The sequence below is a fragment of the Nelusetta ayraudi genome, unplaced genomic scaffold, assembly GCF_046127955.1.
Source record: "Nelusetta ayraudi isolate G7.1 ecotype Tasmania unplaced genomic scaffold, CSIRO-AGI_Nayr_v1 ptg000127l, whole genome shotgun sequence".
In the NCBI taxonomy this organism is placed as follows: Eukaryota; Metazoa; Chordata; class Actinopteri; order Tetraodontiformes; family Monacanthidae; genus Nelusetta; species Nelusetta ayraudi.
Genome location: NW_027466177.1, coordinates 2,040,001 through 2,062,175, shown reverse-complemented (window position 1 = coordinate 2,062,175; position 22,175 = coordinate 2,040,001). Strand labels below are relative to the sequence as shown.

At 48.2% G+C, this 22,175-nt stretch overlaps 2 protein-coding genes and 1 long non-coding RNA gene across 3 annotated transcripts in view; 1 reads left to right on the top strand and 2 right to left on the bottom strand.

Moving 5' to 3' along the window:
* The window catches only part of plcd1a (phospholipase C, delta 1a), a 46,695-nt gene that overhangs the window by 22,681 nt on the left and 1,839 nt on the right, over positions 1 to 22,175 (top strand). The gene's annotated exons all lie outside the window — the stretch shown is intronic.
* Positions 65 to 22,175, bottom strand: part of ctdspla (CTD (carboxy-terminal domain, RNA polymerase II, polypeptide A) small phosphatase-like a) — a 24,583-nt gene continuing 2,472 nt past the window's right edge. Inside the window, exons 2-7 of the mRNA XM_076050510.1 lie at positions 9,902 to 10,068; positions 6,810 to 6,911; positions 2,661 to 2,717; positions 2,128 to 2,220; positions 1,873 to 2,058; positions 65 to 1,170 (exon numbers count right to left, since the gene is read on the bottom strand). Coding sequence (XP_075906625.1) covers positions 1,045 to 1,170; positions 1,873 to 2,058; positions 2,128 to 2,220; positions 2,661 to 2,717; positions 6,810 to 6,911; positions 9,902 to 10,068 — 731 coding nt within the window. The 3' untranslated portion in view covers positions 65 to 1,044. The remainder of the gene's footprint in view (positions 1,171 to 1,872; positions 2,059 to 2,127; positions 2,221 to 2,660; positions 2,718 to 6,809; positions 6,912 to 9,901; positions 10,069 to 22,175) is intronic.
* On the bottom strand, positions 3,811 to 5,705 carry LOC142904418 (uncharacterized). Its single transcript, XR_012929398.1, has 2 exons — positions 4,882 to 5,705; positions 3,811 to 4,728 (listed from the first exon to the last, which is right to left on the bottom strand). It is a non-coding gene; the product is annotated as an uncharacterized LOC142904418 (long non-coding RNA).

Here is a 22,175-nt window from a genome sequence, read left to right as displayed (position 1 = left end):
CCAGCTGGGTACCAGCTTCACACAGGAAATCAGCACAGAAGCAACAAGAGTCATCACACTACAGTGACAGTGTGCAAACCTGCAACTTTAATTATGTTGTACAGTACGATTTAAACAGCAGTCTTTACAATGTCCCCAACCCATTTTCCCTCCCCAATAAATATCATCATCATGTATTTTTTAAGCTAATTTTAATACTTCCATCAAAGGTTTAATATTTATTGTTGGACAGTGGCATCACCCAAGGAATCCTTCATTGATTTACATTAAAGAAGGGTTTCGGTAGCTTCAGGGATTGATCATTTCACAGTCAAGTGATGCCACTCTGCCACAAATCACACTGAATGGTGAAATTATGTTAGAATTTACATTAAAAAGAGTCACTCGGGTCTACCTGGCTAACTGGTTACATTTATAGAAATCGACTTTCCCCGTTATGCTCAGATTGCGATGACTTCAATTCAAGGACTTGCTTTTCATTTACTTTGAGGAGACTTGAGTAGATATGCAGCATAGAAAAATGTGCACCCCTTAACCCCGACGACGACGAACTCCACACAGTAATGAAGGCACTTCATCCTGCAAGAGAAGATAGATCACAGTTGTTTGAACGAAAAAAAAAAACAACCAAAAAAGGTCGGACGAGAGACGACAGCCGGCGCATCGCGGCAAACAAACAAAACATAAGGTCACCCAGTTCTCATGAAAAGGAAAAAAAACCCTCCTCAATCCGTCTGTCTGATTATTTTCTGGTAACTAAAATATCACTTGATCGTCTCTGATAGAAAAATTACTTTTTGTGTTTGTCTTGCTCTTAGAAACATATAATATGTACAGTTCAATATAATCATCTGTCAGTAGGAGTCCTGTACAAAGAGTCCAGCGACGCTGAGATGGCAAGACTCCACACCGCACGCCGATTGTCCTTTAGATTTTCATCGTGCGTCGAGCTCAGAGCGAATGTCTCGTCAGCTGGAACGGGAGTGCAAGGCCCGGCTGGAGAACAGGGTGGTGAGGTCCAGGGGGCCGCCAGGGAGCCGCCTGCTACCTGTTCCTCAGACTCTGTAGCTGGCTGTAGATGTCCTCCTCTTTGCTGAGGCCCTCCAGCAGGGGGATCAGGTCCAGCAGCTCCGTGTCCGTCATGTCGTCGAACCACGACTGCACGGGGACCTGCGTGCGGAAACGATTCAGTCGATCAAAACGCCGGTGTCGAACTCGAAGCTACAAGCTACGGCGGCGGTGCACAGTAGGGGATGGAGACGACGCGAGCGCCGCGGTAAATAATAAATGAGGGCGTGAGGCGGGGGTGCATCAAAGGCAGGAAGAGGAGTGGCAGCAGAGAAATCTCAAAGAAGCGGGAACGCCGCCTCCGGTTCGGTGCTGCTCTCAGATCAGAGGTGACAATGCGTCTCGCAGATACATCGCTAATTTACCCACCTTGTTCACTCTCTGACTAACTGACTCCTGCCCTAGCAGAGTTTCACTTTGAGTGATGTTTGCATAATCCAAAATTTAAAAATAACCTTATAGCCACTTGGATTCCCCCCATGCCTTGATTTGAATTATGTCATATGGTGACACACCAGATGGAGCATTTCCTCAATCATTTGTGTTTATCTGATTTGATGGCATCAATTATCAATTATCAATTACCCATTAACAAAACCTTTAATTATCAATTAAAATTATATATTAATTATCTCTGATTTGAAGCCACCTATGAAGTCCGTCACTATGGGTCAGGAGGCCAACGCTTCCTATTGGCTGTATGTCGCCCCCTTGTGTTCATTGCAAGTCTTGCCCAGAGTGTAACGACTTCTCACTTCCCGTTCTTGATAAGTAAACTGTCGGCGCTGCTCGCGAGTGACTTACGGCGTTCTCGGGGTGGAAGATGTAGGAGGCAGGCGAGTTGTCTATGATGATGACTTTGCTGAGCTCCCGGCCCAGTCGGCTGAGGTCTTTGACGTAGTTTCCCCTGTGGAAAACGCAGGATTCCCTGAAGAGCCGCGAGCGGAACACCCCCCACTGGTCCAGCAGGTCGGCCACTGGGTCGGCATACTAAAGGGAAAAAAAAACCATCAGGTGTGTGCAATCACGGACGTGCCAGATGGATGGAAATGGACAAACCTTTGCGAGGCTCGCCGTGAAGAGAACACATTCGAAGAGCTCCCCCATCTTCTGGAGGAACTCATCCACGTGAGGCCTCTTCAGCACGTACACCTGCGGGAGAGACGAGAGCTTTCAAAGGATTTCCTCTCCTCCTCTCACACAAACGTGAGCTTGCACGTAGAATGTGACGGCAAGATTCCGGTGCCTCCAGTGGCTCCTCGTTGGTTTGTTGCCGCCGCCAGAAACAAGTAATCAAGCATAGGCCGAGGCCGATGCAGAAAGCCTATCCTGGATTACTTGAACCCGGTCACAGCAAGATCAGGGGTGGCGGTTGGTCTTCAGGTTGTCTTCTTGTGGAGGTCATCTCTTCTCAGTTTGCCAGCACAAAGACTTTTCAGTCCAGCTTCCCTACGCAGTCTGATGGTCATGTAAATATTTTCTTGTTTCAAATTAGAGCTTTCAAAGGAAATCTTTATTTTTGATTATTAATTTATTTCTTTATTCAAGCCAACACTTGATGATATATTGGATCCATAGTGGATCAACAGTACCTGATGAATGGTCCCGTCAATCTCCACTGGAACGATGAAGTCTGCATTGCTGATGGGCTGCATGTGGACAAGGAGGAGAGAAATAAATAAAAATCTATTGTGCTTTTTTTTTAGCGGGAAACCACACGGTAAGGTTTGGAGGATGGATGTTGTTTCCCTTTGGTTGCATCCCTGCTTCCTTGTGCTGAAAGCAGCGGTGGGACTGTGAAGACAATCCTGGGAGTCAGAACAACAGAACGTGTGAACAGCGACAGTAGGAACACCGCCAGTTTTCCCTGCAATCACTCGGTGTCTTTGCGAGAGAGAAGTGGGAGAGAGAGTCGGAACGGGGGAGGAAGCGCTCTGTAGGTGCAGCCGCGGGTGCCGGAGGGGACTAAGGGGGAGGACGAGCGGAGGAAGACGAGCGGCGCGAAGCTGAGGAGGATGAAAGGAGGAGGTGGGAGGCGCCGCCGTGCCGTTCCAGAAAGGGAGAGGAATGAAAAGCAGCCGGAGCGCAGACGGAAAAACAAGTGTGAGGAAGGTTCCCCCAACTGTCGTCAGCTTTTGCAGCAACAAGGACGACTGAAACAGTGCTTTTTGCTCACTATCATTCATTTATGTTGGTATTTTTGTCATTTAAAAGCTTGACTATGACAGTAGTAGCATTCTATCTATCTGTCTGTCTGTGTGTCTGTCTATCCTGTGCATTTTACAGCATGATAGTTGGACATTTGTCAACATCGCAACCTTATAATACAGACATGCCTCAATTTTTACAATTGAATACAGTTGCTTTATATTCATTTATTAAATTACAACTATATTAAAAAAAAAAAAAAAAAAAAAATGTGTTCATACAAAATAACCACAGAACTTCTAAGACGACATTGCTGAGAATTTGAAGCCACTTATGCCTCAGTTCCACTGTCCCCGGCGCATAAGCCGGTCAGCTCCAGCACTGTCCAACAGGGGGAGCATTTGCTACAAAAACCGCGCTGCGACCATGGCTTTGACGCCTGGACAATTTGTGCGACACTGTGCCGTTAGAGCGGCGGCGGTGAGACAATAGAGCCTCTGTCACGACAGGTGTTTGGTCTGTCAATAATACAAAAATAACGACGAAGTTCAGCTCTGGTTAATGTTCACACTAGCGGGATTTTTGTTTTCATGCTACATGCTATGCTACTTTTGTTGACTGCGTGTGCACATCTTTATTCAGAAGTGTGTTAGGATTATAATTTACTTGGTAATAGCTGGAACGGCAGGGGAAGGATTTTTTTTTTTTTTTTTAACGGTTCTGTCAGTCAGTCTGTCACAGCCACAAGTTCAACACACACCTGGCCTCACTCAGCTAATCAGCACACCTGCAGCCCAGCCCCTGTAATCAGGCCAGCATGACGCTCAGCAGCTTGTAGCTGCTTCACGCCTGACCAGGCTCCCAGCGGAACTGTGTGGACTGCACTTCTTCTTCCTCTCTGCCCCGGTAAATACTACAGCCCCCTGACAGGCAGTTTGTCTGTTTGACTATTTACTACAATATGTCCAGTTACGCTTAAACACACTTCCGGGTGTTGTTGAGAGCCAGTGGGTTCTCTCAGACTTTTCCTCCTCATTATTGTCCCACTGACTGAAACTGCATTCACAATGAACAACGTGTAATGTAAATATAATATATATTATCATAATGTTATTATAATGTGATTTATTTGTATAAGAAGGCAAAACTCCCCCTCTCTGACGACAGGCTCTTTATCAATGCTGGATAGTGATCACTGGCAGCCTACAGTTATATTCATAGTGTCGCAGAGAGTTTCCCTCTGTTGTTGTGACCAGCGGTGACATGTGCCGTGCTGATATTAACTAGCAGCCATCAATCAGGGCACTAGATCCAGAAAGAAGTCTTTAGTCATTATCAAGTAAGCTGATGATGAGCTGTTGAAGTTTTCTTTATCAAACCATTCCCACACAATATTGCTAAAAAAAAAAGAAAAAAAGATGACTTTAACTCTGTGTCTGTCTCTTGCCCCCACCACCTCTATGTTGTGAAAGAGACCAACTTGATGCTTGTGCAGAGATTTGGCATCAAACACTTCCAGCACCGTCGAGATTCAGCAGAGAGAGGCGTACCTCACTGGAGACTGGGCACCACTTGTGACTGAAAGGAATCAAGTCCCTGCAGCCGGGGGTAAGTCACCGCACTGGACTGAAGGCCATAATTAGAGCAGTCAAAAAAAGTGTTCACACACTATTTAGTGTTTTTCAAAAAGAACAATGCGCTTCTTTCCAGATACAATATATTAATCTATTCATAACATACTATACGCGGTATATCGCTGCCCGCGCGGCCACTGTTACACCACCCGGTGGATTCCGATCCAAACGAAGGCTGTGAAATTATCTTCTCAGCCGTAGCGCACACCAAGCTGCATACAGTATGTGACGTGTTGTGTAACGCTTCTTTTCTAGTCTATTTCCATCTGCGCGCCATGTGAAATGACTCCCACCCCCACCCCATGTCACTTTGCCTGTTGTTTTTTTTTCCAAATGAAACAACCCTTCGTGTCACATGCACCATCCCAGATTAGCCCTGTAACATCGCTACTGGAAAAAAAAGGGGGTTGGGGCGCATAAATAAGGAGCACCTGGCAACCCTGCAGCATGATGTGTGTCTGTCTCTCCGTCCCGGTCCGCTCTCTCCTGACTCTACCAGGGGAATCTGATTTATTGAACGCTCGGAAATCCATTTCGCGCCGATCTCTGAGGTGGTTCAGCGTTTAGACGGACTGAGAGTGAAACTGCTGTTTCATCATAGTGAGAGGAAAGAAAGAAAAGGTCGAACTGGAACAGTAAGAATATTATTCAGGATCGCTGCGATATTTATATGCGGGACACACCCTGACCAACTCGTTCGTGTGTGTGTGTGTGCGCGCGTGTATGCTGGCCTAGCTGCTGGGAAATGACAAAAAATGGGTGTGCCAAGAGCCGTTGTCCCTCCTCTTCCCATCAAAGTGTTCACCCCCTTGCCCCTAGTGTCGAGAAATAAAAGCGCTTCACTTCACAAGTGTTTCAATCACTTCATCTTTTCTTTCCCCGTTGAATAAAACCGGAGCGGAGGCCCCAGCGGTCTTTAGCTTGAACTGTTTTTTGTTTTTTTTTAAACTGTACACCACTTTGGCTTTGGGACAAGTGACATGGGCGTAATAAGATCAGCTGAGGCTGAAGTGGGTCACCAGGTATGCCAGGTGTGTCAGCAGAGGAGCTCTTTGATCGGAACGTATGTAAATGAGCAGCCACGCGAGTCACTCAGTTCATTTATGTAACCGACAGGAGAACAACCGTTTCATTTTGCGGTTTAATGGAGCAACTGTGGCTGTAAGAAAAGCAAACTGTCTGTTTTGAATTTAAAGTTGCTTTATCTGAACTTATATCAACACACCTCTTTAACTGTATCCACTGTGCCAGTAGTTTGATGTTTGAGACAAGCACTGACCTTCTGACTGGCATGTTAGAATTATTCAGATTGCGGTTATTCATTTGATATGAAAAAACATAATACAATCACTAGCTGTGTTTCCATTACAGTTTTTTGCAAAATAAAGGCGATATTTCTAAAATTTCGACAAAGTACAATTGCACCATGCAGATGTTTCCACTGAATGGTGTGGAGCGCAAAAGCTGTAATTCTTGACAAATCGGGTTTTTCGAAGTTCCATTACCAGTTTGTTTAATGCAATATTTAGGTTTTGCGCAATTCTAATTGTAATGGAAACGCAGCTACTGCAACCTGCCACATGCACCTTTGTGCTGAGGATCCACTGAGTAAACTACAGGTAACTTTCAGCACAATGCGCTGCCAACGAGGGTGTCCTTGTTGTCATGCCAACCTTATTATGACATAAGATAGACTGGCTCTGCTCTGCTGCTGTAACCACTGTTTAGAGCGCTTGCGCAAAATCCCTGGAGGACACACTTTCCCGGCTATAATTCACGCTTGGAAGACGCTGAAAGAGCTCGTCGGCACCTTGTTATTAATTGTTCTCAGACCTTCGCGTCACCGCAATTCCGCTCTTGTATAATCCTATTATCCCCGCGAGGGCTGCGAAATGCGAAATGGGAGCGCCAGGCGACGGTGACGCGGGGCGAGAAGGCTGATTGTTTGCGGCGAATTACCTTAAAGGAGCTGTGCACCAGGGTCTCGTCCAGGTCTATGACGACACAGTTCCTGCCGTAGTCTGCTATACTGACCTCTGGCAGGAGGAACTTGGCTGGTGGCTGCGGAGGCAGAAGGAAAACCGAGCAAAGAAAACACTCGTTATTAAAAGCGGAGATCTGTTGGAGAGGGACGTGTTCCAAAACACTCCTGCTGAAGGTGTTATGATGGCTCAGTAGGAGTGCTGGAGAAGGTCAAGCACAATTTTATTCATAAAAAAAAAATGCCCGTTATTGGTGCTGCACTGATATTCACACGCCAGCCAGCATCAGAATTGTCTGTGTTTGTTGACGTTCGCCGCTCACTGTTTGGACTCCCTGCTGCTATTTTGGCTGCATTACCTCACTTTGACTGAGCTCTGTGACTGTGCTGCCTTCAGGGTCAGGCAGGGAAAGAAAAAAAATGAAAAAGAGAAACAATAATGTCCTCTGCCAAGCGCGCCTTGGGTTACAGACAGGCAGATGGTGTGGCCATAGGCGGCGCACATGCACACACGCACACACACACCGGCCAATCCGTAAGAAGGTGAGCAGCAGGACCTGCAGCCAAACACACACGTGCTCCCGTTCAGTATGCCAGCGACGTCAGTGTTTCAGTGTGTCTCCGGGGGCCAGGCTGACTGTGTCTTATCTGAGTTTGCCTCAACGCTGATTTATCACGGCGAGAGTTCCCCGTCCGCTCGCAGGAACACTGCGTGACTTCCTGTCAGACCCTGGAGGTTTGATTTACGCGTGCAGGTCAACCAAATAAAGTAAAAAAAAGCCGTGAGGAACCTTGACATTTTCAGCAAGAGGCTGCGCTGTCATAAAAAATAAAATAAATAAGAAAGCCATCACCCAAGGCCACGGGCAGGGGGCGATATTCTCAGCTCACTGTGCTGTGCTGCACACCCAGTACAGTCTTGAATGGTCACTTAGGCAAGGTCACTGTCAATGAGTATCTTGAGGATAAATATGAAAATTAAGTGTGACAAAAAACTCTTGGTTGGTGCATCTCTCTCTGCAGTGTAAAATTCCACCTTGTTTATTAATAAAATAAAGACAAACACGACTTTAAATCAGTATAAGAGTCGGTGTAAATATCCTGAATTACAAAGTCCAAAGTAGTCAAATGAACTGCAGTGTCAGCAAGATGTTGTTTAGACATCTGACTATTTGACTAGTCAGATAACTATGCAGCACGGATACATCACAGACAACTGATTAAGCTCCTGGTTTAATGCTTTAATAATCAGTAGTTCATTCACAATTTGGTGGAAAATCTCGATTTTGTCCGGCAGGACAAACGCATAAATCTCTTTTAATCTGGAGTTTCGTGGTTTGGGCTTTTTGGTTTGCTGCACAGTGCATCCGTAAACATCCTTAGATTCAATCCTTCCTTCGGATTGGATCTACATATTACAACACATGTACACATATGACACACTTGAACCACTATTATGTCTGTCATTCTGCACCTTCCTTCGAGTTTTGTGAATATATGTTTTCCTCCATCTGTTCTATTCAAAATGTCGGCCGTACCACATTCGAGTAGAGAATACTTAAATTATGGTAAACGCATAAGTGCCGAATCGCCTTAAGTCCTCCTGTGTGCGTTGGCCATCTGTGCATAAGGCAAAGCACCACGAGCTGCATGGCAGACGGAAGAGACGGAAGATTTTATCTGAGCCAGTCGGTGTCCGCATGCAAGCTGGGGATGATGATGAGCGGAGACGAAGGAAAACAAAAGGATAGTGACAATAATACATACACTGGGGATGGGGATGACCTGGACCTGGTCACACTGGTGTGAGCAAACAAGGAGAAAGAGAAAGAGGGAGGGGAAAGAGGAGAGAAGCGGGAAGGCGACAAGGGGGGAAAAAAATACAGTGGAAGATCATTTCCAGGAAGAAAATAAACGACATCAATATTCTAATTACCCAATGGGTGGGATACAGAGAGGGGCGGCGGGGAGAAGAAGGAGGAGGAGGTGGTGGTGGTGGTGTTGGTGGTGGAGGGGCAGCAGGGAGTGTTACAGAAGGGGAGAACAGCTCGCCTAAGAGCAAACAGAGCTGCCATAGGAACAAACACAACTGGCCAGAGATCCAGCAGCAGCAGCAGCACACTGGCGGGACGGACCGTGGCAGCCACCCAGCTCCAGAGGGAAAAAACCTCCAGCAGCTCTCGCTACAACAAGGCTTTTTATGGCCGGGTTTGCTGGGTTCACGCTGGGCCTCCGTCACCCCAGTGTGAGACGTCCCCCGGTCAATGGGAGCGGGGACGTCTGATCGGGGTTCTGTTCCCTTTACAGCTGCCGTGCACCCGTGTTTTTATTGTCACCCCCCCCCCCCCCTTTCTCTTTGAACCTTTGTACTGTTCAGAGAAGGAGAGGGAGAGCAGTGGTTTCAACCTTCCATCTACCATCCATCACACACCGGGCCGCACACAAGGCCCACTCTATGGGGATTAAAGAAGCTGTACGCGAGTGCGTGCGCACACATGCGTTGCCACGGGTTGTGCAGGAGTTGCGCAAGCTACTACGCCCCCCTCAACACCCACCCCTCTCCCCCACCCACCCAAAAAAAGAAAAAAGAATCCGAGCGAGCGGGCGGGCGTGCGTGCGCAGCAGCTTGCTTGTGAGCGCACTCTGTGCTCCTTGCGTTACGCACGTGTGTGTGTGTGTGTGTGTGTGTGTGTGTGTGTGTGTGTGTGTGTGTGTGTGTGTGTGTGTGTGTGTGGAAGAATGCGAGAGGGGAGGCAAGCCCGTATTTTCAAGCAGCGAATGGTAAACAACCCCCGGGTTCAGGGGGTTTGCCGCAGCTGGAAAAATATGCAGAGGGAGGGTGGGGGGGGGGTATGGGTCGGCCGCCCTACTGCCGCCCCTCCTCCCCGCTGCCGCCTGGCCGCTCGGCGGGAAAAGGCAAAGCTTAACAAGCTCTCTGCTGCGAAAACCAAACAAGTGTTCCTCGTTAGCGGATCCCTCGAGTCCTGCCTCGCGTTAACCGATTCCCGCTCTCTCCTTCTCCGTCTGCGGATGTTGCGCAATTTGTGCGACGTGCGTGTGTGAGGCTCACCTTGGGAGGGCTGCCGTTCTCCTCCGGCATCGGCGGCAGCGAGAGCGTCTTGTTGTTGGCGGGCGGCGGCTCCACGTGGTAGTCATTGTAGTTGCGGAAGCAGCAGAAGAAGGGGCTGAAGATGCTGCGGCTGCGGTGCTTCTTGAGGCTGCTGTTGGACTGGGAGACTGGCGGGGAGAAGCACAAAGCAGATGGGAGACAAGAGTGTGAGATTTTCTTCTGCAGCGGAGCGAGTTCTATGTCTTCTTAAAAGCACGCCGGCGGACGGTGGGGTTTTTTTTTGAAGTCGCTCCTATAAGATGCCGATGCCAATTATCTATCCCCGTTCTGATGCCAGCTTTGATGCCTTTTTCCCTTTTCCTGCTTCAGGATATGGAGCTGAAGATGATTAGGATGCAGTGTTGGGTAGTAACGAGTTAGGTAATCTCATTACAAAATAAAGATAATTGCAGTCAGTTAAAATACTGGGAACAATGTAATTAAGTAACAGTTACTTAACAATTTGAATTACATCTGACCAAATTTTACAAATATCTTTGCAACAATCTGACTGATTTTGCTGATTTAAAAGATAGTAGGTAATGCCGGTCTGATTTTGTATCTCAGAATGATCTCACAGTAATAAGAAACACTGAAGTTTGTTTTTTTGTTATTGTTGTTGTCCGGAGTACCGCTGAAAGATTATCACTGTCAGGTCTCAACAGTTGAGAACATTTATTGAAAATTTAGAAAATGTATCGAAATGTATTTTGGAAGTGAAATATTTATACTACTACATGTTCAATAGGGTAACTTTGACCAGTTGCACTTGCACAGTAATCTTCCCAACACTGCTGGAATGCAAAACAAAGCTGGAATCTTCCAGTACTCTGTGACAGCAGAAAGTCTTTGTCTATGCTTGACAGCGTACATGTGGCCTCCCTTTTCAACACAGCGATGTCGTTTCAACCCGTCGCATCTCGTCGCATGCTAAAGAAAACCGATCATTCAAAGCTCCGGCGAGTGCCGCCGCTCAATAGTCGCAAGGCACGCAGACTCTGACGACGGACGGTTCGTCGTACAGCATGGCGAGGCATCGGCTCGTCGCAATCGGGAGCACAGTGGGACAAAAATAGCCCGTCGTCGGAGTCGCCCTCTGGGAGCGCGGTCCGGTTAATTAACATCAAGACACGGGAGAGAGGGAGAGAGAGGAGCGGGATGGATGGACGCTTTGAGTTATGAGGTGGGGGGATAAAAATAAAGACATCTGGCGACTTTAAAAAAAAAAAGAGAAAAAAAAGGACCTTGAGAGTCGGCGAGTGTGGCCACGATATCACGCTTGTTTAAACGGAGCTCGCCGGTGATGGAAGCCCCGTTTGTGTGACTGCTGAGGCGGGTGAATCAGAGGCCGAGCGCTCCTTGGAGGAGGAGCTGTATACAAATACAAATATACGTCCCTGGATGCTGCCGTCGTCATCGCCTCCTCTGCAGGGATGGCCTACTTTCACAGCACCCCAACCCCAACCCACCCCACCACCACCTCCTCCCAGATAGCTCCTATAAATCTTCCAGCGCGGGATTATGACTTTTTATATTTTTCCTGTCTGCAAGGATGAATGGGTAAAAATAGATGGTTTGGCCGGCGCTCTCACGCAGGCTGAAATCTGACAGTGTAATTATCCCGAGGTGCCCCCGAAACTGGAAATTCTGCCACTTTAATTGCTTCAGAGGTGATTTTTTTTTTTTCAGGAAATCCTAAAAAAAAACAACAAAAAAAAACAGGAATTTGACTTCAGAGTCCTCTTTTCAAAGCGTGCCGCGTCCGCTAACACGTACAGAAGTCATGTGACGTGGGCAGCCCGGTTAGCCATGCGTGCCGAGGCTGCTTGTTGTTTGCGGCGCTGCGAGCGCCCCCCCCCCCCCCTCCCGCCACTCCCTCCCTCCGTCCCCCACTGCGAGGCTTCGGATTGAAGCCACCAACCGTCCTCGGGCCGCTCCGACTGGATCTGACAGGCTGCGGGCAGTTCCACGTCTTTGTTCTCCCTTGGCTTTGTAGCGCTGAGCTGCGCTCGCCGAGGAAGTTCCCCAAAAGATGCTGCTGAGAGCCAGCAGTGGGACGAGGATAGGCCGAGCTGGTGCTACTGGTGCTGGTGTGAGGACTGGAGGATGCATACTGTCCACGAGATGTTGCAGAAAATTAGCAACTTAAGAACAAAGTAACTGGAGATTTGCCTTAATAAAGGCGTTCTATTCTAAAATAACTGGACATTTGCAGTGTGCTGCTGACTGCAGACGTGCGGTAGGAGTTGCAATGTGTCGTACATATAGTTTATAATAAAGTTTGCCTCAAGACTCTGTACTATACAAACATTAACATAGCAAGTCGTATTAAGGTGCTGAGCCTCTAACAGTATCATATATCATGAAAACATCATAAGAATATTCTGTTTTAAAAGTTAGGGGTGTTTGTTAAGAGTGTTATAACCTTATATTAACCTTTTTAAAATGTCATTTTAATAGCAGCCGGAAGTATTATCTTCTCAATGGATTGAATTATATCGTTACGCCTCAACCTGGGCCAACTCAACGATGCACGATCGGGTTTTATTTTCGGGCCTTTTTTTCGCTGCTTCCTCAGCCTCCCTAAAGTTGGCCTCATGGCACATCCCTCCCCTGTCACTCCTCCTCCTCCTCCTCCATTTTGAGACTGTCTCTGTGTTTTCCGCCCCTGGTGTGCCTCCTTGAGGAAAAAATAAAAAAGGCAAAAAAAAAAAAATAAAAAAACAGGTGGGAGAGAAGAAAGAGGGAACCGGAGGGGGAGAGGAGGGCACAGAATGGGTGGGGAGACCCGCGTCGGGCTGCGGCCCGGCAGCCTATACTTGGGTCTGGTTCTTACTCCGCCCCCCTCGTGCTCCGCCACCCAACACAAACAGAGGTTTCCTTTCTTTTGGCGCAACACAGGCCGACGAGGGGCGGCGGGGTGGGGATAGGATGGGGGCGGGGGTGGTGCACGCGCGCACACATGTGGCATACGTTCACATGTTAAGGCGAGAGGCCACGTGCGCAGGAGATGAAGAGAAAACATAGTTCACGGAACTGACGCGACCAAAGCACACAGAGTATTTTTCTTCCACCACCACCCCACCCCACCCCACCCACTCACTCCCCCCCCCCACCCCCCTCCACCCCATCCCCACCCACTCCTCCAGTGCCCTTGCTCAGGAATGCAGCCGGAGTCGCCCAGCCTGCATAGTAATGCCGCTTTTGTCAGCCCTGAGAATAACGGAGGGAGGTTAAAGTGCAACGTTTGCCTTCCGCGAACAGCGGAGACGGAGCCGGAGTGGGAGGAGGAGGAGGCGACTCCGACGCCAGCAGCGAAAAATAAAGAAATGATCAATACGCAGCACAAAAACGGTAAACAGGAAACACTGAAAAGCAATTAAAAGGTGGTCACAAGAGAGGGTTTGTTTTTTTTCTTATCAATCGCTTCCATTCGGAAGCTGCACGGCCCCTTCGGAGCAGGTGCACATTATTTCGCAAATGAATTCACTTCCGACACCCCCACATCCACCTTCGCACGAGAGCTGCGAAAACGCCACTCGACGGCAGAGAGAGAGAGAGAGAGAGAGAGAGAGAGACTCGCTCGTCAATCAGAGCCAGCCGCGCCAACCTACCCCACCCACCACCCCAACGTCACATGTTCGGACGCCGCCGCTCACAAGGCCGGAAGAGGGAAAGGGGTGGGGGGGGCGATGCAGGAAATTCTCAGCATTCCTGACAGGAAGAGATAATCACCCCCGTGACCCGCCAGCGTGGACCAAAGCCAAGCACTTTTCAAAGGGGGAAAGGGTGGGGGGGGGCTTTCTCGACTGTAGATCAGTCCGAGTGTGCTTTTTGGAATAAGGCCGCGGTTTAAGTTTAGCTGCCAGCGCTCTACGTCGGGACATCCGTCAGAAACCCGAGTTTGACCCGAGTTTAAAGCGGCTTTTGTTTTTTACGTGTAGCCTCGATGGCCATTAGTCACGGACGTTAATTCTAATCCCATTTATGTCTCGGATCCGAAAAACATGGCAACGGTCAAAGCGGAGTGATAAAAACAAAACAAAACAAAAAACAGCGCTTTAGAAACGGTTTAACAAGATTTACCACAGCATGGGGAAAAAAAGGGGGAGAAAGAACATGGAGCTAATCAAGATTTTCAGACAGAAAAAGGCGATGAGGGAATCAACAGGAATCTATGCCAGGCTCGCGTAGAGAAAACTGCCAGGAAACGGTGGGGGGGGGGATCAACTTAAAGACTTCCCATCAGAGGCCACAGAATCACACTGAGCCAAGAGGCAGTCAAAGGTGTCGAGGCCCCACTTAAGTCTCCCAGCCGCGCGGCTAAAGAGCGCAGCGCCGCGGGAGCCGTGAAGGTGAATGTGAGACGAAGGCGCAGCGTAAATAATTCAGATGGAAAACGGGGCTGGCGGAGTTGACGCACGCGTCGTCGATGCTGGATTGCGCGTAAAAAAAAAACAAAAAGGGGGACGGCGACTCGGTGGACGTCGCGCACGGCCTCGGGGCTGATTTCTTTTGCGGATTATAAGCCGCCTCCCTGCCCTCGCGCACGTTTATTTTGAGTGCGGGACGTTTGCGTTAAAAGTGGGAGCAGCTGTCTGGGGCTTATATAACACCGCGCGAGGTAGAACACTCGCTTGTCTGCGGCTGGAATAGGGAGCAGGCAACTGTCCACTCAGGCTGCACTGTTAGCCTGCAGCCTGAGATCTAATGTGTCAAGCTGACAACACTCAGAGGGGGGAGTAAAGCACCTGCAGATGAAGCCGTTTCTGCCTCTAACTGGCAGCAACAGGCCAGACAGCGAGAGGGAAGCCCTCCTCGTTGTTGCGTGTGTCGGACGGGCGACAGATGTAACGGCAGCGTCAGCCTGTGAGGAGTCCCTGCGAGCAGGGCGCTACGGCTCCGGGCGCAGGGTGACAAGAGTGGGAACGCGGCCGTTTGGTGGCAAAGAAAAGTCAACGCAAGCGGGGAAAAAAACTTTTCACAACTTTTCTTTAAAAAGAGGTGTGAAAAAGATTTACCTTTTGTACTGAATACTGAAAGAAATGTGGAAAGAAATACTGTTTCTCAAGTAAAAGCAATAAGGTACCGGTTCAGACATGTACTTGAGTACAAAGTATTTTTTCCATTAATGATGTTGATCATTTTGCATAAATGAAAAAGTCTAATAATCTGGACTGAAGTGACCAGAGTGACCCCAAAGCCGAGGTACTCGAAAATATAATCTCCCTCTAAATTTTTAATCTCCACTTTTATATTGAAGTACACAGCAGTAGATTTCAAATAGCAATTCAAGCAACAACAACAACAACAAATTGCTTTCGACTGAATTTGTGTCTTTGAAACACTTTTGAACACGAAATTAACAAGCGTGTTTTTCCAGTGTAAGAAGTAGAAAGTACAGATATTCGTGTACAAAGGTGGGGAGTGAAAGTAAAAGGCCTTGGTGTCTTAGTCCCGATCTGATTGGCTACAAGCATTCTCGGTCCTCTCTGCTTGACCCACAGTAACCCCCAGCGAGCCTGCCACCCACGTCCGGATGGCGATTTTACCAAACAGCGGTGAAGTACATGCTGAGGTGCTTCCTGCCCTTCCTGTGGGGGAATTTTAACTGCTTGCTTCAGCAGGTAGTCACAGCCACTGCCGGCCGCCGGGAGAGCTGACGTCAGCGGGTGGCTTTGATCAAGGCTGAGCACGCTTGCTCTCCTGCAGTAATAACCATTTTAAAATTAGAATTTTTTTAAATTTTCCATTTCTAAAAAATAAATTTGCTTGTCAGTTTTTAAATGTGGCAGGAAAACTTCACACTTGAGAAATTGTAATGAGCAAACAACTTATTTGAATTTAGCAAAGCAACGCCTGACGGTGCTCCCATGTTGTGCAAAAACTTCAGCAGTAACTTTAACAATAACCTACATCGAAAACTGCCTCTTCTCTATTGCTCCTGAAATGACCGACGCGCGGTTAAAAGCTGACCAGCTCCGCAGTCCTCCCTCTTCATCATGAACACTCGGCTGAGCCGAGCGCGACAGCTCGACCCGTTTCGCGTAAACTGTGCCGACGAGGAAATAATAGCTCAGCGTGATAAAACAAACTCCCATTAAACCTCCCGACTTCTCCCCGAACAGCGAGCCGAGGAGCGGCGGCGGCGGCGTCTGAAACCACAGCAGCATCACATTTCCCTTCTTTTCTTCTCACTCAGCCTCACATCCGGGTGGGTTTATACATAATATATACGCATCCTACATGGCCTTACATAACTGACATTCGGTGGAACCCGACGGGGACGATTCAAGACTCGCGGAGATTAAACGCGTAAAGAAAAAAAAAAACGACAACCTAAATAAAACCCACTCGGGCAGCCAGCCGGCAACCCGTGCTGTGCTTGGTACTAATGCTTCCCCTGCTGCTGCTGCTGCTACCGCTACTGCTACCGCTGCTGCTGCTGCGCGCCATGACACGGAGACGTGGGCGGATCTGGCCTGCTTTCCCAGCCTCAGCTGGTGCAGCGGCCCAGGCTGAGTCTTGGTGCTGATGCCAGTCAGCCAGCCAGCCGCCCCAGAGGAGGAACGCTGCTGATGCTCCTCGACAAGAAGGAAATGACAAGCGTGTGTGTGTGTGTGTGTGTTGGGTGGGGGATGGGGCGGGGGCGGGGGCAGATCAACCCACTGAGAGCTCGGGGAGAAATAATGAGGGAGATCTGACTATTCCGAAGGAGTTACGCAACCAGCAGCAACGCCGGCCCACGCTGCAGCGTGCAGCCGCAGCGGGTTCATTATTTATACCTTTTCATATTCTCATCCACAGAGCTCCACGCCAGAGGCTCAGTGATTGATGGGAAATCCTCCTCGACCGTCTTTTGGTTAAAAAGAGGGCACGGTGGTGGTGGTTGGGGTTGGTGGTAGAGGGAAAGAAGGAAAGAAAATAGGGCCAAGGCATGGATGTCAGTTGAAATTAAAGGCCCATCGTCTTCGGCCTTGCGGACCGAGTGACCTCGGCGCCACTCGCTCGCTCATCCGTCCGTGCGTCCCTCCGCAGCAGCGGCATCGATTAAGGGAGTTGATCCGGTGAGTGGCGCACTCCATCAATTTGATATCGATCTGGAGGATAATTGGGTACATTTCAAGAGACGAACGGAGCGATTGTGACAAAGGGGCCGTGCAGTGGATGCTACGCTTCCCACGGTGCAACAACCGACGTCGTCTCAGCCAGCCGGAGCCGGGAGAACATCTTTCAATCGCTCGGCTTAATACTCTTCCTTAAGTATTTCCACAATTTCCGAGGGCTTTTTCTTTTTTCTTTTTTTTTTTCGAGCAGAAGCAGCGGTTATCTGTAACGTGTAAATTTGGTGGGATGCCCCATTAGCTCTCGCTCTCAAATACGCAGGCGACAAATTGTGTGTTTTTCACTAAATTAAATTCATTAAGATGCCGCTTGCCATGAATGGAAATGAGGTAAACAAGTCGGCCATTTCACCGTGTGTGTGTGTGTGTGTGTGTGTGTGTGTGTGTGTGTGTGTGTGTGTGTGTGTGTGTGTGTGTGCGTGTGTGTGTGAAAACAACTGCCAGTCCTGTAATTCTGCAGCAGCTCCCCCACAGTTGAGGCCGTGTCCTACATCATTCTGCATAAGCCACTAGATTGCTGTTATTTCAACGCTGACCTCTCACTGGTTCATCAGGCCAAGCTCCAGTGAAAGGAGGTAGTTTAGTCGGTCTTAAAACTGAGCCACCAGTCAGCCAGCCTTTACAGTAGGGAGAAAAAAGGAAGGAAGGAAGGAAGGAAAGAAGGAAGAAAATGGCGCGTTATGTTTGGACGGAGGAGGAGACGGAATATTTTTTTGTTACAAGTAATCAAATCGAAATCTAACAACCATTCTTGGCAGCAAACAAAATCGAACTGCAGATTTATCGCAAAATGTTTTGTACCTCCATCCTCCTCAAAGTGGGGTCCAGCGGGACGAGAGTTTACAGAAATTTTGGCTTATGCGCTTCACACCATTCAATGGAAACCCCTGCAAATCGCAATTTTAGAAATATCGCTTTGACGCGTGATATAAACCCAAATTTATTTCAGCATAGCAAAACTTTTTTTTATTCTCTTCTCCAGCCTTCAGATCAACAGATGTCTCGTCCTTCTCTGAACACATGTAGTTTCCTCACACAGCCGCCCGCCATCCCAGCCTGCTTAAAAATGCATAAACCTTTTCACTCGCTCCCGCTAAAAGTGTCGCGAGGTGACAGGGAGCGTCGTTCAGAAAGGTCGAGGGAAAATCGCTGAGGACAAAGCGCGACGTCGCCTCCCCTCCCTCCTCGCTCAATTGGCCGTGATGAACGGCGGCCCTGGACCTCGGCGGAATTATGCACAAAGACCGTCTCCTCGTCGGTGACACGCCGGGGCGGCTGCCGTTTGTGCCCTTTCCCCCCGGTTCCTCTCTCCTTGAACTCCCATCCCATCTTCCTCCGGCTGTATCGATCTGCTTTGACAGCGTCTCAGCGCTCCCCTCACCGACTGCTCTGAGGTGTTTAGGAGCATTAATAATTATCTCCGCTCGTTTCCACACGTCGTGTGTGGAGACCCCAAAACATGGCAGCGTGTTCACCTCGAAGCGCAACAACACCAGATCGGGTTTGGCGGTGCCGCAGCTCGTTAGGCTTCATTCTTCAATTATGAGAAGTTAGACCGACTCAAAGCTGCTGACAGCTGCAGAGGGTTGAGCCAGAAATGGAAAACAGACTATTTAGTCACTTTCAGCTCGCCCGAGGTCTTACGTGCATCACTTTGTGATTCTGATCTGTTTTGGTCCTGGCGGTGGTCTGTTATTGCCAGATGTTTCACCCTTTTGCCTGCAAAAATCTTTAAAATGAAAGCACAGGAGGCAGCCAGAAGTCCTTGTACGGCATTTACAAGTGAAAAAAAATCCCACACTGGATGTAAGTGGGGCCTTTAACCTGCTGCAAAGAAGACCTAAGACCAAGCTTTTTAATGTTTTGATGTTTTGTCAGAATTCTAGAGAATTCTGACAAAACATATGGTCCAAAGCACACATGCATAAATAAAAAAAAAAGAGGCCAAGAGGAGGGGAGGAAAAAACCCGAACATGCTGTGCAGGAGGACCGACGAAAACAAAATACTTCAGTGTGGGCAGAGGAATGTGAGCTTCTTATGCTTGCAGAGGGGACGGGTGGTGGTGGTGGTGCGAGGGGGTGGGCATAGTATTTGAACGGTGAATTGAAAATAAAATCTCAAGTACATCAGTTTGACTAAATGGCCCAGTTTTACCCCCAGCTTGACCGAGGAAAGCCGCTCGTCGTGAGGTTTTCAGCGGAGTGCACGTCGGGGAGCCGTCAGTCAGCAGGGCGCCCAGGATCATCGTGTAAACAGGAAGGGAAACAGGAACTCGTCCCCATTTGACTGAGCGGGCAAACACGGAAACATAACAAGACTGCGTAAGATCGGCGGCGTGTTGTGTCACTCGGCGAGGAAAACATTTTTGAGGGTCAGCGTCGTGCAGTTTGACAAGAAGGTCCTTTCACTCGCTTCTGGCACTCGCAGAATACACACACAGACTCGCAGGCTTAAATATATACACAGTGCGCAAGTGAGAAACTTAAGTAACACTGAATAAAAAACGTTTAAAAAAACAAAAAACAAAAAAAAAACTATTGCAACACTTCCAAACTCTTCAAAGACTGACAGGCAGCTCCAGGAGATGTAAATCTTAAGAGGTCCTAGTAAAACTCAAACGCAGCTGGAAAAGTTCAAAGAAAATGTTACGCAAAAAGAGAGCAGCCAGCGCGTTCGTTGGTTGGGGACTGATGTCAGGAGGTGCATTCTGAGTTTTTGCAGCAAGATGTTTGGCTTAGCCAATGCAATTGAATGTGTTCAAATGAGAGGCTCCCATATTTGGTAGTTTTTGACAGCATTTTGGGACAGAAAGAAAAACAATATGCATCTGCAAAAAATAATGCATTTGTTATGATGACTGACTTCAATGAATCAATTAATTTCCCTCACATGAGACATTGTCTCATTCGCGTTTTGCCACAGTCACATCTTCACAGTGAGGAGTTTCTACTACACAGCAAAGGAGGAGCCGTATGAAATCTACTTGTTTTCCAGTCTGACACAGTGTTTCCTTCAAGGTCCTGAGAGTCAGCCAGTGGGGGAGTGTTGGGGGGAGAGTGAAGGCACGCCGATTTTCCCCGTGGCCCCTTCGCGGACGGATTGCAGAGCGATTGCGTCGGCTCCGTAGTGTGTCGCAAATCCATAGACCCACAGGCAGCGTCCTGAATATGTGAACTTAGCCGTCTCTTAACCCACGTCTTTACCGCAAATGCAAAATTTGTCAATTGCACTCTTCAGGTAGTCTTCATTGTTTTGTTTTTCCATTTTTATATTCGGCAGCCTCAAGGTACAAAAGACAACTTCAAATGCAGTGCTTCTCAAGCACTTAAAACTCATTGTGATTTATTTGACATAATAGCTAAATTCTTTTTTTATCAACTTAATACACAGTGGAGGATCTTTAAGACTGTATTGGTCAATGCAACATATCCAGAGGTGCAGATTTCTGGTGTCTGACCTCAGACATGAAATTAGAGTTCAGCGCCGTCAGTCACTGCAATTTTTCTACTGCCTTAATGACTTCAGAGAAGGCAAATTGGTGAAATCTCTCCCCCAAACACACTTCAGGCATGTGCATCCACACAAATGAGATGTCGGGCCAAACCCACACATGCAGTTAACAAGCTTATCAGTCAAGGAGCTTAGGCTTGCAGGGGTGGAGGAAAGAAAAACAAGAAAAACATGCAGTTCTCAGGCTGCCCAGTATGGTATGGAGTCATGGCAATGAAGATGCATTGGCGGAAACAGACTCATATATCTGTAGCGTGGAGCGAAACATCAGAGAGCCTCACCGCAGCTCGACTAATCGCAGCCCTGGCGACACCGCCGCTTCATCAAAAGAGGTGAAAAGTGGACGGGCCGCATTTCTGAGCTGCACTGAAGAATTCCACACAGTCTTTTCAACCACTAGGTAAAAAAGACTGTAACCTTCCACTCCGCTGTGTCTTGCTGCACGTTTGTGCCAGTGAGTCCCGCGGTGGCCAAAACACACAGTGGCTCCCTCTTCCAAGCTGTGGTACACACACACACACACACACACACACACACACACACACACACCCCTGCAGGTGTGGTCCGCACGCCGTAAACACTTCGTCAGCGTACGGCGGCATGTTCCAGGAATAACCTCAAGAGCCAAGTGAGCATGAAATCACAGGTCTGTCTCCAGAAACACGCATAATCACAGCCTGCATATGTTGTTTTTCAAAGGACGTTTAAACACTGTTTTGAACCTACGGGGCCTCCGCTGGAATTCTGGTATTGGAAGCCAGGCCGATGCGTTCCGGGACTTTTGAGAATAAACATTGTTACATGCAACCCTCATTCAACGCCGCGACAGCAGGACGACAAAGCTCAAGATTTTGACCGGATTTGATTCAATGAGACGAGCCAGCTCGTCCTCCGATACCTGCTGGACTGCAAAGTGATCCCAGGAAAGCCTGGGAGGTCTCAGTCGGACGGACGGACTCTGGCTCTCCTGCGCGTCGCCAGTCCAGTCATTACACTTCATTGCATCAGATCCTGACAAGCAAACGGCTGCCAAATGAAAAGCCTCGTTTGTTCGGAGGGACGGATCGCTGTTCTCTCTCTCTCTCTCTCTCTCTCTCTCTCTCTCTCTCTCTCTCTCTCTCTCTCTCTCTGTCCTTCTTGCATCTGCGCTTAGAAACTCGTGAACGTCACCGTTTTATCAAAGAAAAACAATGGAAATATTGTCCAATGCTGGCTAATTGTCACAAAAAGGCCATTGTGTTTACATATATCCATATCTATATCTTTATTCATACATAAATGTATATCCCAGAAGTGTAATACCGCTCCCTTTGTGATAATAATACAAGTCTGAAATGAAAAGAGAAAGCGGCCGCATTGCGATCCAAGCCTTCGCCTCACTTAACTGAAATCCATAATGCATAAGATATAATCTCCACCTGACCAGAAGTCTGAAAGAATGTGACTCTAATGAGTTACTACGTCTTCCGATGGAAACTGATAGGACTCCGAAAATAGCCCCGGCTGTGAGCACTTTGAAATATTTAAAGTGTGTGTCTGTGTGTGAGAGTGAGAGAGAGAGTGAGACTAGTTGAGATTAGTTGTGGCATCAGTGCAGCCA